We start from the raw sequence: 12,986 nt of genomic DNA, 5'->3' as shown, positions 1-12,986 counted from the left end.
TACACAAGCTAAGGGATGTCCAGTTTACCTGTCGCCCTTGTTCCTTTAGCCATCACTTGTCTTATGCATCTGCTGTTCATGATTGTTGCATGCACGCAAACATTGTTCTGGCGATGTGTATGTGCATATAATAGTATTAATTTCTTTTCTGTACCACCCCATAGCCAAAGCTCTCTGGGTGGTTTATAACAATGCACAAAACAAAACAATATCCCATGCAGACATGTCAACTAGAGCAGTGGTGCTGCTATCAAGAACAAAAAGAGGAGGACACCAATTGGAAGGACTAATTGGAGAAGCTTCTCATTAATCTTTGCACATTTTGTGAGCGCGCACTGGTCTTCACTCTTTTTGTCTCCTTTGCTTAAGACCATGGATGAAAGTTACTGCAGTCAAGTGGGAGCATGGCATTTCAAGAAGTTCTTTTGGACAAAGTCTGAAAAGCTGTGCTATGGGCAGTGTATTCTAAGCTCACAGACTAAAACAAGACATTCTCAAATCTAGTGTCACTAAAGATTACCATGGCAAGTGATTTGGGTAGAATTGCTATTATTTATATCCCAACTTCTTTTTTCTTACAAGGAACCCAAGGCAACTTACATAATCCCCCATACCATTTTATCCTCACAATAGTCATGTGAGATAAGTTATGCTGGGAGTGAGTGACTGGTCCAAAGCCATCCAGTAGGTTTCATGGCTGTGTGATTTAAACCTGGGTCTTCTGCATCCTGGTCTGTCACTGTAATCACTATGGCTCTTGCTATTCATCACTCTTCAAGTAGTAATAGTAATGCTATCCTTCCTGAAGCAGTTTTCCCTGGATGAGAATGATAGGTAAATTTTTCAGTAAATTTTTCTTTTTCCTTTTCAGGGATTGTTAAATGTGACCCCAAATTGCCAGATGATGCTCCCTTTCCACCACCTCCACCCAGGCCAAAGAATGTGATCTTTGATGATGAAGAAAAGTCTAAGGTAAGAGCCTTTCTCTTTGCTCAATTATTCAAGACTTGGAGTTTATGGCTTTCTTAAGGCAGCTTAAAAAGAGTTGGGTCAAAGAGTGGAATGTGAAAAAATAGAAGTAAGTGAACACCAGTTGTCTCCAGTATGTTTGGATATGTGATGAAACTGTTTCTCCTACGTGGGTAGACTAAAGGCCCATCTAATTCAGTATCATTGCTGGCACTAATCAGCACAAACATCTCTAATATGTGGAAGAACTGAAGATAGCCATAAGGTGATGTAACCACTCTTAGAGCGCAACATCATAGTTGTTATTTTTACTAGCAGCAGCCCTCAGCAGAGATCAGAGCAGTATGTGCTTAGTTCCACTGCAGGTTAACATCTGCGAGTGTGCTTCCAGATATCAACTAGAACAAATATATAAATAATATTGAAAATCTAAAGCATACATTTCCATACAAATATAACCAATCAAGTTTAGAATGTGCAGAGCAGAACCTCTATGATTAACATACAGCATTAAAAACATGTTCATGGTGTTAGATTTTTTTATATGTGAGCTAGTACTAATTAGCCATTTTTTCTCACAGTTGAAGTGCTGCAATAAGAGTCAAGTACTATAGGTGTGGGGAGATAGTGCAGATGAGTGGAGGAGCTCATAACCATCCCTTTGTATGTTCAGATGTTAGTAGGTGTATGTACTTAATTCCCTGTCTACTGGAGTTTGCTTCCTGAACATAAAAAGAGAAAGACCCCGACAACCATGGCTGAATTTCCCACTATATTCATTTCAAAGCATTTCAGTTTCCAGTTCAGGCTCCCACAGCTGCCATCTAGATGAAAGTAATGCAGCAGCCATATCTGACAGCCAACAGAGGTTCAAGTGAAGCTCTTGGTTTTGCTACCTGCCTGGGATTGCAACAATGGTATCCTTCGGACTTCTGGCACTGCTTGATATACGGTGATTGGGCTTTAGTGGGTCACAAACTGTCTGGGCCTGTCCTAGAGGAAAAATAGGTCAGTAAAAGTTGTTCCTGTACTTCCCAGCTTGTCATTAATCTCTGGCAAAACAGACAAGGCTGTGGTTTCTTTCTTTAAATAAATTTTATTATTTTCTGTACAATCTAACATTAAAAACATCAGTTATTTAAGACATCAGACATACTGGGTTGACATCTTACTCTTTTTAACAAATCAGTAGCCATATTCAGTTCTATGAATAGTCCAGCTTCTGAGGCTGGGGTTTCTGAGGTGGTAAAAGTGATGTTCTGTGAAGGTGATGCCTGTTCTGTTAAAGCTGATGCTTGACTGTTCTGCAGTTCTCATATTTCTTCCGCGCATACTCTTCCAATATAAATAACTCCCTCCAGAGCAGCCCCTTAAGCCTGTTTCTCTCTGATATGTGTGCATTTGCAGATGCTGGCACGCCTGCTGAAAAGCTCACATCCTGAGGATCTCCGGGCTGCCAACAAACTCATTAAAGAGATGGTTCAGGAGGTAAGCTCTCCCCACCAGAAGCATTTCTGCCTGTCCTCTAGGTTTCTGTCATTTGTGTGCTTTTATACTCTTTCTCCAAGTATCTCAGGCAAGATAACTTGAAGAATATGTAGTAGCCTCACTACAACTCTGTGAAGTAGTCAGACTTGAAGGCAGTAAGTTGCACACATACGAACAGTGATTTGAACATGCTTTTCCCAGTCCTTACTACTACTCCAGACTGGGTTGAAGAGAGAAATTGGAAAATACTGGCCTTCAGTGGCTGAAGAAAATGGCTTGTTACTTGTTTTTTTTTTTTTTACCCTTTTCAAGAGAACTCTCACCTTTTGCTTAGCGGTATAGGACTGGACAGAAATTCCTGAGATCAGTAGTAAAGCTTGCTGTGAATTGGATGTGCAGGCTGGGGTATAATGGTTTAGCTTGGTGACATACCAGAGAGTCTGGGACTGCTTAAAATGTGGTAGCCTTGCTCTCTCAGCATGTGGTGATCATGGCAGTGTCAAACTAGATGGCCTCTAGCATGATATCCAAAATGTAGAAGGGGCGGGGGGGGGGTCACTCAAGGAAGTCTGTCCTTTTGTGTTTGCATGTATCAGTCATTCCAGTCTCCAAAAGGTAGGATGGAAAATCACGAGATTTTTTGCCTTTTTTTTCCTTCCAGGATCAGAAGCGAATGGAGAAGATCTCCAAGAGGGTGAATGCTATTGAGGAAGTGAACAACAATGTGAAGCTCCTGACAGAGATGGTGACTAACTACAGCAAAGGGGAGACAACGGAAAGCAACGAAGACCTCATGAAAGTGAGGAAGGAGCTCGTCTTGTTGTGAGAATTTTGTACTAGCTGCAGCAGGACTTGGTGTTGAATTATTTATTCCTTACATCTGTAGCATTGTTGCATATTCTAAACAGCAAACATCTATCAGCTTATGTTAAAAAGCTGAAACTGCTAATACAATGTATGCTCCCAAGGTGTTTGTTGAAGGCCTATGGCCTAGAGGTAATGTTTATGACTTAACAAAACTACTTACTAACTTTGGAATTGCCGGTTCTACAGTTTTCCCAGATTTCTCTTGGTGCTCTGCTGCATAGTTGTCCAGCCCTTCCCCTAGCCAGTGGCAGCTGAAGAAGCTATGCCATCTTTTCTTCTAAGCTGCAGTGTCACATGAGAATACATCAGTCACTTGCTGCCGAATAACACTTCCAGACACTGGGGCTGCAAGCATGTTAATATGTTGTTGAGTGATGCATTCTGCAACTTTACTGCTGTTTACAGTGTGCAACCACCATCTGACGTGTCTAATATTAAAACATTAACTATTTCATTGGGGGCATTCTAACATTCCCTATTAGTAAAATAAAAAGGTCTTGTGATCAGCAAATTAATTTTATGTATTAATCTTCTGGTCATCATTATTGATGCTCCCTATCTATTTTGTGTGATGGAAATTGATAAGAGAATTTCTCTGCTACAAAGCAGGACTAGAGTGCCCCTTTCTAATACACATTTACCTATGGGGAACTAAGGCTGAAAAGCAGCAACCTGCCCAAATCTTCAGAGTGATCCAGTTTGCACAACCACAATGTCATTAGCAAGCCACAGTGACTTGTTAACCACTCCCAGCACATGCCAGTTGCATGCCAGCAGGATTTCCCTAAGTGCCTTGCTGGTGTGGCTTGCCATGTCATCCAAGCCAGGTGATTCGGCTTTTTTGAAGGAGTAGCAACCCTCAAATAACCCATGGACTGCTGTTAGGTTGTTTGAAAGTTGCTGCCTGCTCCCCAACATGTTATTTAGATGACATAGCAAGCTGCACTTCTGAGCATATTTGTGAAATCTGACAGTTATGCATGGCAAAAAAATAAGCCACCTCTCTGCAGTCATTCAAGCTTCAGTGCTTCAGAGGAGAAGGGATTTCACCTTGCATCTTCCAAAAGCAAGACCCCACAAATTTGTTTTCCTAGGTCACCCTTTCCTGACCTGGTGCCCACCAGATGTTTTGTACTACAACTCCCAGCATTCCTGATCATTGGCCAACTCCTTCTGAATGGTACTGTTACCTACCTAGATTCCCCCTCAACTTTTTCCCTTCCATTAATTCCCCTCCCACTAATTTCAAAAGTATCATAATATAAAAAAACAAAAATATAATGAATAATAATCAGGCCTACATATACCTCTGATGGTTCTGAGTCACAATATCTCTCCACTACAGGAGCTGTACCAGCGCTGTGAGCGTATGAGGCCCATGCTCTTCCGGCTTGCCAGTGACACAGAGGACAACGATGAGGCACTAGGTAAAATAAAGCCCAGCTTTGATTATGCTTGACTTCAGCTACCCCCACACTGATCAGATAAATGCATGTTCCAGTTTGACAGAGAGATTACATTTCTTGACGTCCTAAATGTCTATGCCCTAGAACAGCTGGTCATGGAGCCAGTGGGCGAAGAGGCAATCTTGGATTTAATCTTAGGTGAGGTTGCCTTGGATCTAGCTGTAAATGTTGTTGAACCGTTTGGAAACAGTAACCAGAGAGGTATCAGATTTAAAATATATTTAAACAGAAGATTGACAAAATGATCCAACACAGTCACATTGGACTGGAGAGAAAGGAAACTCCTCTACAATGAGGACTTGGTAAAAGGCAAAAACAAAATGAAAGGGGAAGACAAGGGGCTTAAATCCCTTTTAGTATGTATACCACAGGTTAGGAGAGGTAGCACCAAGTCCAAGAGGTCACCAGTATAGTGAACAAGCTAGAAGGCTATTAGAAGACTTCCTTCAGAAAATGCATGTCTTGCCTAAGTAAGGCAAAAAAAGGGACCACGCACAAAAGAGATGCAAGTAGATATAAGATATGCAAAAAAAGCATTTTGAGGAGCATATTGGTAATAACATCCAAGTCAATAAAGAATTCCTTAAACATATTAAAAGCAAGAAATGAGCTAGAAAGACAGTTGGATCACTGGATGATAAATGAATTAAAAGATGACTTCATTTCATCTGTTTTCAGTGCAGAGAGTACAGGACAAATACCTGTTCCTGAATTAATGTTTTCAGAAACAGAAACTGAACTCTAAAGCAGATAGTGGTAATGAAAGAAGTAGTTCTCAACCTTATTAACAAACTGAAAATTAATAACTCACCAGTACCAAGTATATCCATTTTAGAGTTCTTAACTCAACTGTGAACTTGCTGACCTTCTTACAAAAATCTAACACATTCCTCAATACCAGAAAACTGGTGAGCAGCCACTGACACACCAGCTTTTAAAAAGGAATCCAGTGGCGATCCAGGAAACTAGAGGACAATTAGCTTCATATCTGTTCTGAGTAAATTATTTGAAAGTGCTATTGAAGATAAAATTAGTAAGGATATGTAAGGACAAGCCCTGCTGAAAAAAGAATCAAACTGGCTTCTGCAAAAGTACGTCCTGTCTTACTAAACCTTTAGAGTTCTTTGAGAATGTCTAGAAAGATAGTGACAGATGATCTTATTGTTTGCTTGGATGACAAAAGGCTTTTGACAAAGTCCCTCACCAAAGACACCTAAGTTTTCCTGAGCAAACTTAGCCATGGAATAAAAAGAGAAGTCCTGTTATAGATCAGTAACAGATTAAAGAACAGAAAGCTGAGAGTAGAAATATATGGCAAATTCTGTCAATTTATTTTATTTATTTATTTATTTAAACCATTTCTATGCCGCCCCCATCGCAATAAAGCCTTGGGGCGGCTCACAACATAATAAAAGGATGTAAACAGTGGGGTCCTTCAGGGATATATGTTGGGACCAATACTTTTCAATCCACTCATAAATGATCTGGAATTAGGAGTGAGCAGTGGATGGGCAAGTTTGTGATGGCACCAAGTTATACTTAGGAGAATGGACATCATAATGGCAAATGCAGTTCACTTGCATAAATGAAGTATAAATTGATGCATGCTAGGGCAAGAAATCCCAGCTTCAGGTATAATCTGGTGGATGTGAGCTAACAGTGACTGATGAAGAGATCTTGTGGTAATGGTGGACAACTTGATGAAACTGTCAAGCCAGTGTGCAGGTGCTCGGAAAAAGGCAAACTCCATGTTAGGCATATTCAAAATTTATTTTGAATAAAACTGCCAATACCATACTGCACTTATACAAACCTGTGGTGTGACCTCACTTAAAATACTGTGTACAGTTCTGGTCACTGCACTTAACAAGAGATGGAAGAAATACAAAAAAGGGCAACTAAAATTATCATGGGACTGCAGCAGCTCTCCTCTGGGGAAAGGCTGCAGTATGTGGGATAATTTAGCTTAGGAAAAAAAGGCAAGTAAAGGAGGACATGGTTGAAGCATGCAGAATTATGCATGGTGTGGATCAAGAGATTTTTTTTCCCTTTTCTAATACTAGAACCAGGGTTCTTCCTATGAAGCTGATTGGTGGGAGATTAAGAACAGATAAAAGGATGCACTTTGCAGAGGGCATAACTACATTATGGAATTTGTTAGCAGCAGATGTAGTGATAGCCACCAATTTGGAAGATTTTAAAAGGGGATTGGATGATTTCATGGAGGAGAAGACTAGTAATGGCTTCTAGTGCTGATGGCTGTATGCCTATGTGCACTACTTGGTGGGCAGCAAGGGCAGGTGGGTGCTATTGCACTCATATTCTGTTTGTTGGATCTCTTGGACAGCTGGTTGGCAATAGAGTGAGCAGAATGCGGGACTACATGGACTGCTAGGGTGAGCCAGCATAACTTTTGTTATGTTCTTAGGATATCAAGCCAGTGATGCGAATTCAAGCAAGTTACAAAGCTTTTATATGAGTTTAAGGATACCTTTAGTTTATTCACTGTAATCATGAATGTCTGGGTTGATTTGTAAACAGTATATGGGCATGTTATTATACTTCAGGTGACCTTCAGGACTCTTCTAGTTCTGACATACCTCTCCCGCCCTCCGACTTTCCTACCTACATCCAAATTTAAGCATTCATACCTCTGCTCTTCAACACAATCTACTTCAATGGAGCTTTGTTCAGGTGCAGGATTGTTCTTTGGGTTCCTTCTGAACACTGACCTGGCTAGCCCTAGACAAAAGATTCCAAATTTCTTAACAAGATAATTGAATGTTTTCAGCTATGAGTGAACAATGTAATCACAGCTCTTGAATATTTCCTTTATTGTTATGATCTATTCTTATAGCAGAACATTTAATTTTAGAAATGGAATGTTCAGGTACCTTGTGAAGCCTTGCTCTCATAACCTTTGTCTTCCCTTGTTGCAGCGGAAATTTTGCAAGCCAATGACAACCTAACACATGTGATCAACCTATACAAGCAGATTGTAAAAGGGGAGGAGATCAATGGGGAGACTGTGGCTGGTCCTCTCCGAGGTGAGGAAACTGGATGGAGATTCACACTTAGTGTTTTCCAAATTAGAAACCTGAAATGGCTACTCAGTTACTCTCCTATAGTATCTAGATCTAAATTTACAATTAAGCAGATGGGGAGTGCACTTTAACATGACTTGGCAGCCTGAAATCTTAGGACTTTATTAATAGCAGAGTAGTAATAAAGGAAATAGTACCAGTTGTGTGATGGCTGAACTTATTACTAAGTGGCAGGGTTTGCTGCCCTGCAGTCACTCTTAGTATGATCCCAAGGTCATCCCATTAATCTGATCAATGGGAGACTCGGGACAGATAAAAGGAAGTATTTCTGCACATAATGCTCAGTTAAAATTATGGAATTCACTTTCATGAGATGATGGCCACTAATTTGAAAGGCTTTAAGAGGGGATTGGACATCGTGGAGGTGAAGACTAACAAAGGCTACTCCTCCTGATAGCTATACGCAGCCTCCAGTAACACAGGCAGTCTGCTAGGTACAGCTGCTGCTGAAAACATGAGTGAGAGGGTGCTGTTGTATTCATTCCTTGGTAATGGGATCCAGTGGGCAGCTGACTGGCCACTGTGCAAACAGAATGCTGAATAGATGGACCCTTTGTCTCATCCAGCATGATTCTTACGTTCTTTGTTCTCATAGGCAGCACTTCAGCACTTCTGGATCTATCAGGGCTGGACATGCCAATTGCAAGCCCCTCCTATCCAGCCTTACCAACCTTCTCTGGTGGAGGGTCAGCAGCTCCTGTGCCAGAGCAAAGTAGCTTTGTGTCTCTGCTGGATGATGAACTCATGTCATTAGGTGAGTCTCAGATGCATTGAACTAATACAGAATGGAAAGGGACTGATATGAAAGCAATGTATGGATGGAGCAGACCAAGTAGAAAGTTATTTGTTGTCATAAAATCTTGGAGAAATCTGGTTAATTTTTCAATCTCTTGGCTTGTTTAAGGCAATGTCATCTCAACAATGTGTCTTCAGCAAAAGTGTCTTAAGCTTCTTGAGTGTGTGGCAGACCTTTCTGAGAACCCATTTCCCCCTCAAAGCTTAGCCCCTCTCTGGGTACAGTTCAATTCTGGGCTGATCTGCTATTTTTCTTAAAGTTCCTGAGCTCTTTTGGTAGGCTGATCCCTTTAAGATGGTCCGATGAAGTTACCAGCGGAAAAATTATCCAGAATTTTCAGTGAGAGAAGTTAGTATGTGGCACAATATGGCCTTCTGCCTGCTGTATATCATAAACTTCAATATGCCTGCCTGCAAGTCAACTCAGGGTATTTAGGGGAATTTTGGACACGAATTCAGTTATGCAACTGTTGTTCATGTAAGAGAAATGTATTGTTTCAGTTGGTCACATGGAGGTTTAGATATAATCTTTATAACAAAGAGGTTTCACATAATTAATGTAAGAATTTCAGGTATGGAGGGCCAGTTAGAGACTCAGACTTCTGTACTGCTAGTTCAGAAACTAGCCTATGTTTGTAGGTATGGGAATGACCTCTGTGTCCAAGAAAGTAGCATTTGAATAGACCATTATTCACAAGGACAACTATTTATAGGGACAGTAACTATTTGTAAGTTTCTGTGGATTGTATTTTGCAATCATGATGAATTATTGGATTTTAACTGTCTGAATGCTTTGGAGCGCCTACTGTGTGGACTATGGCCAAGTGAAAATGTGTTTCTTTAACAGTTTGAGGTATTGAGAAGAAATGTATTCTAACAGATGTTGCTTTCTTGGCAAAGCATTGAGGCATGCTCTCAAGAGCTAAAGCAAAATTATCTCTGTGTGACTGAAGTTGCATGCAAGATTACGCAGATAAATATATACTGATCCACTTCTTAACACAAAAGGCCTACTTTGAATTAGAATAGATTTTTACTCACACATTTAGCATATGTTTATGCAAAACTAGGCATTTGCATCCTGCTTTTTATATTACTATACCTCTAAAATATTGCTGATAAATTATTCTGGAATATGTGCTTGTACAGGTGGTTTACCCATTCCCTTCCTATGAGCCTGAATGTGTTTTAGCTTTAGGCCAAAGCGTATGTGAAAAATCTCATGGAGCTTTTCTGGCTCATCAGCAGAATGGAGAACTATATCCTGATAGCCATCTACATTAAATTAGAAGGAGTAAATCTTGTTGGGGAGGTAGTTAAATCTTTTTCTGTCTTATCCAGTTCCTTTGCTTTAAACATACTTGCAGAGCTACAAGCTGCATTTTCCTGTTATGCCTATCCAAGTTAGAAGCTGTTTGCATTCCTCATGCCCTGGCATCATGACACCTCCTTCCTCATGTTTGCGCTTTCTCTTCCCTTCTCTAGGGCTTAATGACCCAGCAGCTCCCACAGCCCAGGCTGCAGATAGCAGTGGCTGGAACAATTTCCAGGTAAGGGGATTGGTTATTGGATTGCTATGAGAATCCTGGTGCTCAAAGGAGCCTAAGAATGTAAGACAAGCACTGCTGGTTCAGACCAAGGGCCAGCAGTCACACACAGTGGCTAACCAGATGCCTGTGGAAAGTCTTCAGAGTTGCGTGGGGTTCTAGCAATTAATACTGGGAATGGCAAAAAGACTGCCAAGAGAAGGTAAAGTGTACAGCCTCAGCCAAACTGGATTCATTTTCTTTTTTGTTGGATTTGTCCTGTGAAACATACATGAGATTGGGGTGGGCAACATACAGCCCCTTTTCCCTGCTATAGCTCATGGTGCTCCCCCTGCAAAATAACCCCCATATTTACTTGAAAAATATTGCAGCCATAGTAGCTACTATGTCCCCATATAGCCAAATTTAGTATTTCTGCAGCTTAATTTAGTTGTTTTAGTGCTACAAAGCACAAATATGGTAAATTTAGCCTGGAAACAAGCTACTTTGAACCACTGTTATACTGGATAGTACTATAGAGTGGTTTACCAGCAAATTTCCATGTTGAAGTTACTTCTCTGAAGACATCTTATGACATGTGATGCTCTTCTCAATTTCTGTCTGAACTCCATGATGTTGGGTCTTCAGCTGGGAGATGTGGAGGATAAAATTATTGAAGCTTCAGCCAGACTATAGCAAAGATTCATTGCAAATGAACCAAGCCTTTCTTTTTCCTCCAACTGTCTCTGTGGGAGGAAGGTGAGTCCTCTTTGAGTGGAGAACAAGCAGCCAAAGCAATATGAGACTCCTTTTATATTCCCTACAAGTGTAGGTCTGGGAAAGCCAAGTCTCTGTCAAATGGTGGAGTGCATCTTAGATACTCGGAGGCAAATGGGAATATACTATCATGGTGAAGGCGTGAAGCACCATTTGTGCTAGATCAGTGATGTCGAACCTCTTAGAGACCGAGTGCCCAAACTGCAACCCAATGCTCACTTATTTATCGCAAAGTGCCAACACTACAATAAAACCTGAATACTGAACTTTTAGTTTAGAAAAAATAACTCACAGCCAGTCCAAGCAAATATATATATCCTTGACAGTGCACTGTCCGGCTGTGTGAAATCTCAGACGAGTTGCGGTTAATGAATCTCAGCTCATGATGTCATCTCCTGGTGCCTCTACTCCTTTCCAAGCATGCGCATGGCTCCTGTGTGCCCTGCTATCCGATGCTCTGCTGCTGGGGCGACTTGGCTCACGTGCTGACAAAGAGGGCTCTGCATGCCCGCTGTGGCACATGTGCCATAGGTTCACCACCACTGTGCTAGAGCATTTATTGATTTTTCACTACTTTGCTGCTGGTAAAGCTACACGGTTTCCCCATGTATTTATGTTGAATCGTAGCAAAATCCATGTAATTCCTTGAGTTGTGCGTGTAGTGTGGGCCCCATGCAAACCCATTCTGCAGTGCAGAAGTGTATGAATTCTCTTCAGGATGCATCTGGAAGACTTGCAGTCCTTTGCAGGTGCTGTCAGTATATCTGAAATAGTCATGGATTTTACTGTATTAATTGTAGTGGGTGGTGATATTACCGTCTCTCTGCCAAAACCTTGATTTAGTTACATATTTATTTATACCATTTTTATTCTTTAGCCAAAAAGTCTCCTTAGGCAACTTAAAAGGTATTTCTTGAGGCAGTGCTACGCCTTGGCATACAGGAAAAAAAAATGACAAAAAAGAAAAGGATTTTGGGTGGGAGATTGTAGGCTCACTTCTCTGCTGTGTGTCTGAATGTGATTTTGCCTATGGGTGAAGGATATAGGTCCCTTGAAAAAATCCATGGATGTTCCCCCAGCACATCAGCGGGTTGGAGAACTAGATTCTGATAGTCAGCTGCAGTAAACCAAAATGAAGAAATTCTATGAAGGAAGAAGTTCAGGGGTTTATCCCTCATTTCTGTGCTTGCTATGTACTTGCAAAGTTGCAAGTTGCATTTTTCCATTATGCCTATCCTAATGAAAAGCAGTTTAGGTTCCACGTGTCCTGCAGTCATTGCAATTCCTTCCTTACACCTGCTCTTTCTGTTCGCCTCCCTAGGGCTTGAAGACCTAGCAACTCCCATAGCCTGGGGTACCGATAACAGTGGTTGGAACAATTGTGTATATTCTGTATATTGGATGGTGACATTGCTATGTCTCTACCAAGGGCTTTACTTAATTTCTTGATTATAGCATTTTTATTCCACCCTTGAGCCAAGCAAACTGCCAAAGTGACTTATAATTCTTAAGGCAGTCCCTATCTGACAGCTTACAATCTAAACATGACACAGAAGGAAAGGAGAAAGGGAGAAAGAAGCAAATTAAGGGACTAGATTCTTGGTTGTAAAGTGCAGCAGGTCATAGACACAGTAGAGGGGCTGCAGCTTCCATCTCTTCAGTGGCCTCATCAATGAGAGTTGGTGGTTGGGCTTTTTAGCTAAAGTTGGCACAGTGGAGGGTGCTGGACTACTGACTGGTTTGGTTGCTTTTCTGTGCATTACTACTTATTTTCTTCCTTTCATTCCAGTCATCTGACAGCCCTGAGCTTGGCATCCCCTCAGTGCCATCAGCCCCAGCGGGGAAAGTTGATGCAGGGCTCTCTGCAGCAGCACCTCCTGCTGCGCCAAGCGGTATGGATGACCTGGACCTGCTGGGCAAGACACTGTTGCAACAGTCCCTCCCCCCAGAGTCTCAGCAAGTCAGATGGTAGGAAGCAAGGTGGGGATGGGCAG

The 12,986-nt window shown here is 41.4% G+C and overlaps 1 protein-coding gene across 2 annotated transcripts in view; it reads left to right on the top strand.

Annotated features, from left to right (window-relative positions):
* Positions 1-12,986, top strand: part of GGA1 (golgi associated, gamma adaptin ear containing, ARF binding protein 1) — a 29,481-nt gene that overhangs the window by 11,742 nt on the left and 4,753 nt on the right. For both annotated transcript variants that reach the window (XM_044441039.1, XM_044441037.1), the window contains exons 6-13: positions 872-972; positions 2,377-2,457; positions 3,119-3,256; positions 4,670-4,751; positions 7,730-7,837; positions 8,490-8,648; positions 10,175-10,239; positions 12,782-12,960. In XM_044441039.1, coding sequence (XP_044296974.1) covers positions 872-972; positions 2,377-2,457; positions 3,119-3,256; positions 4,670-4,751; positions 7,730-7,837; positions 8,490-8,648; positions 10,175-10,239; positions 12,782-12,960 — 913 coding nt within the window. The remainder of the gene's footprint in view (positions 1-871; positions 973-2,376; positions 2,458-3,118; positions 3,257-4,669; positions 4,752-7,729; positions 7,838-8,489; positions 8,649-10,174; positions 10,240-12,781; positions 12,961-12,986) is intronic.

The sequence above is a fragment of the Varanus komodoensis genome, unplaced genomic scaffold (assembly GCF_004798865.1).
Source record: "Varanus komodoensis strain SLA01 unplaced genomic scaffold, ASM479886v1 scaffold39, whole genome shotgun sequence".
NCBI classification, from domain to species: domain Eukaryota; kingdom Metazoa; phylum Chordata; class Lepidosauria; order Squamata; family Varanidae; genus Varanus; species Varanus komodoensis.
This window is presented reverse-complemented; position numbering and strand designations above follow the sequence as displayed.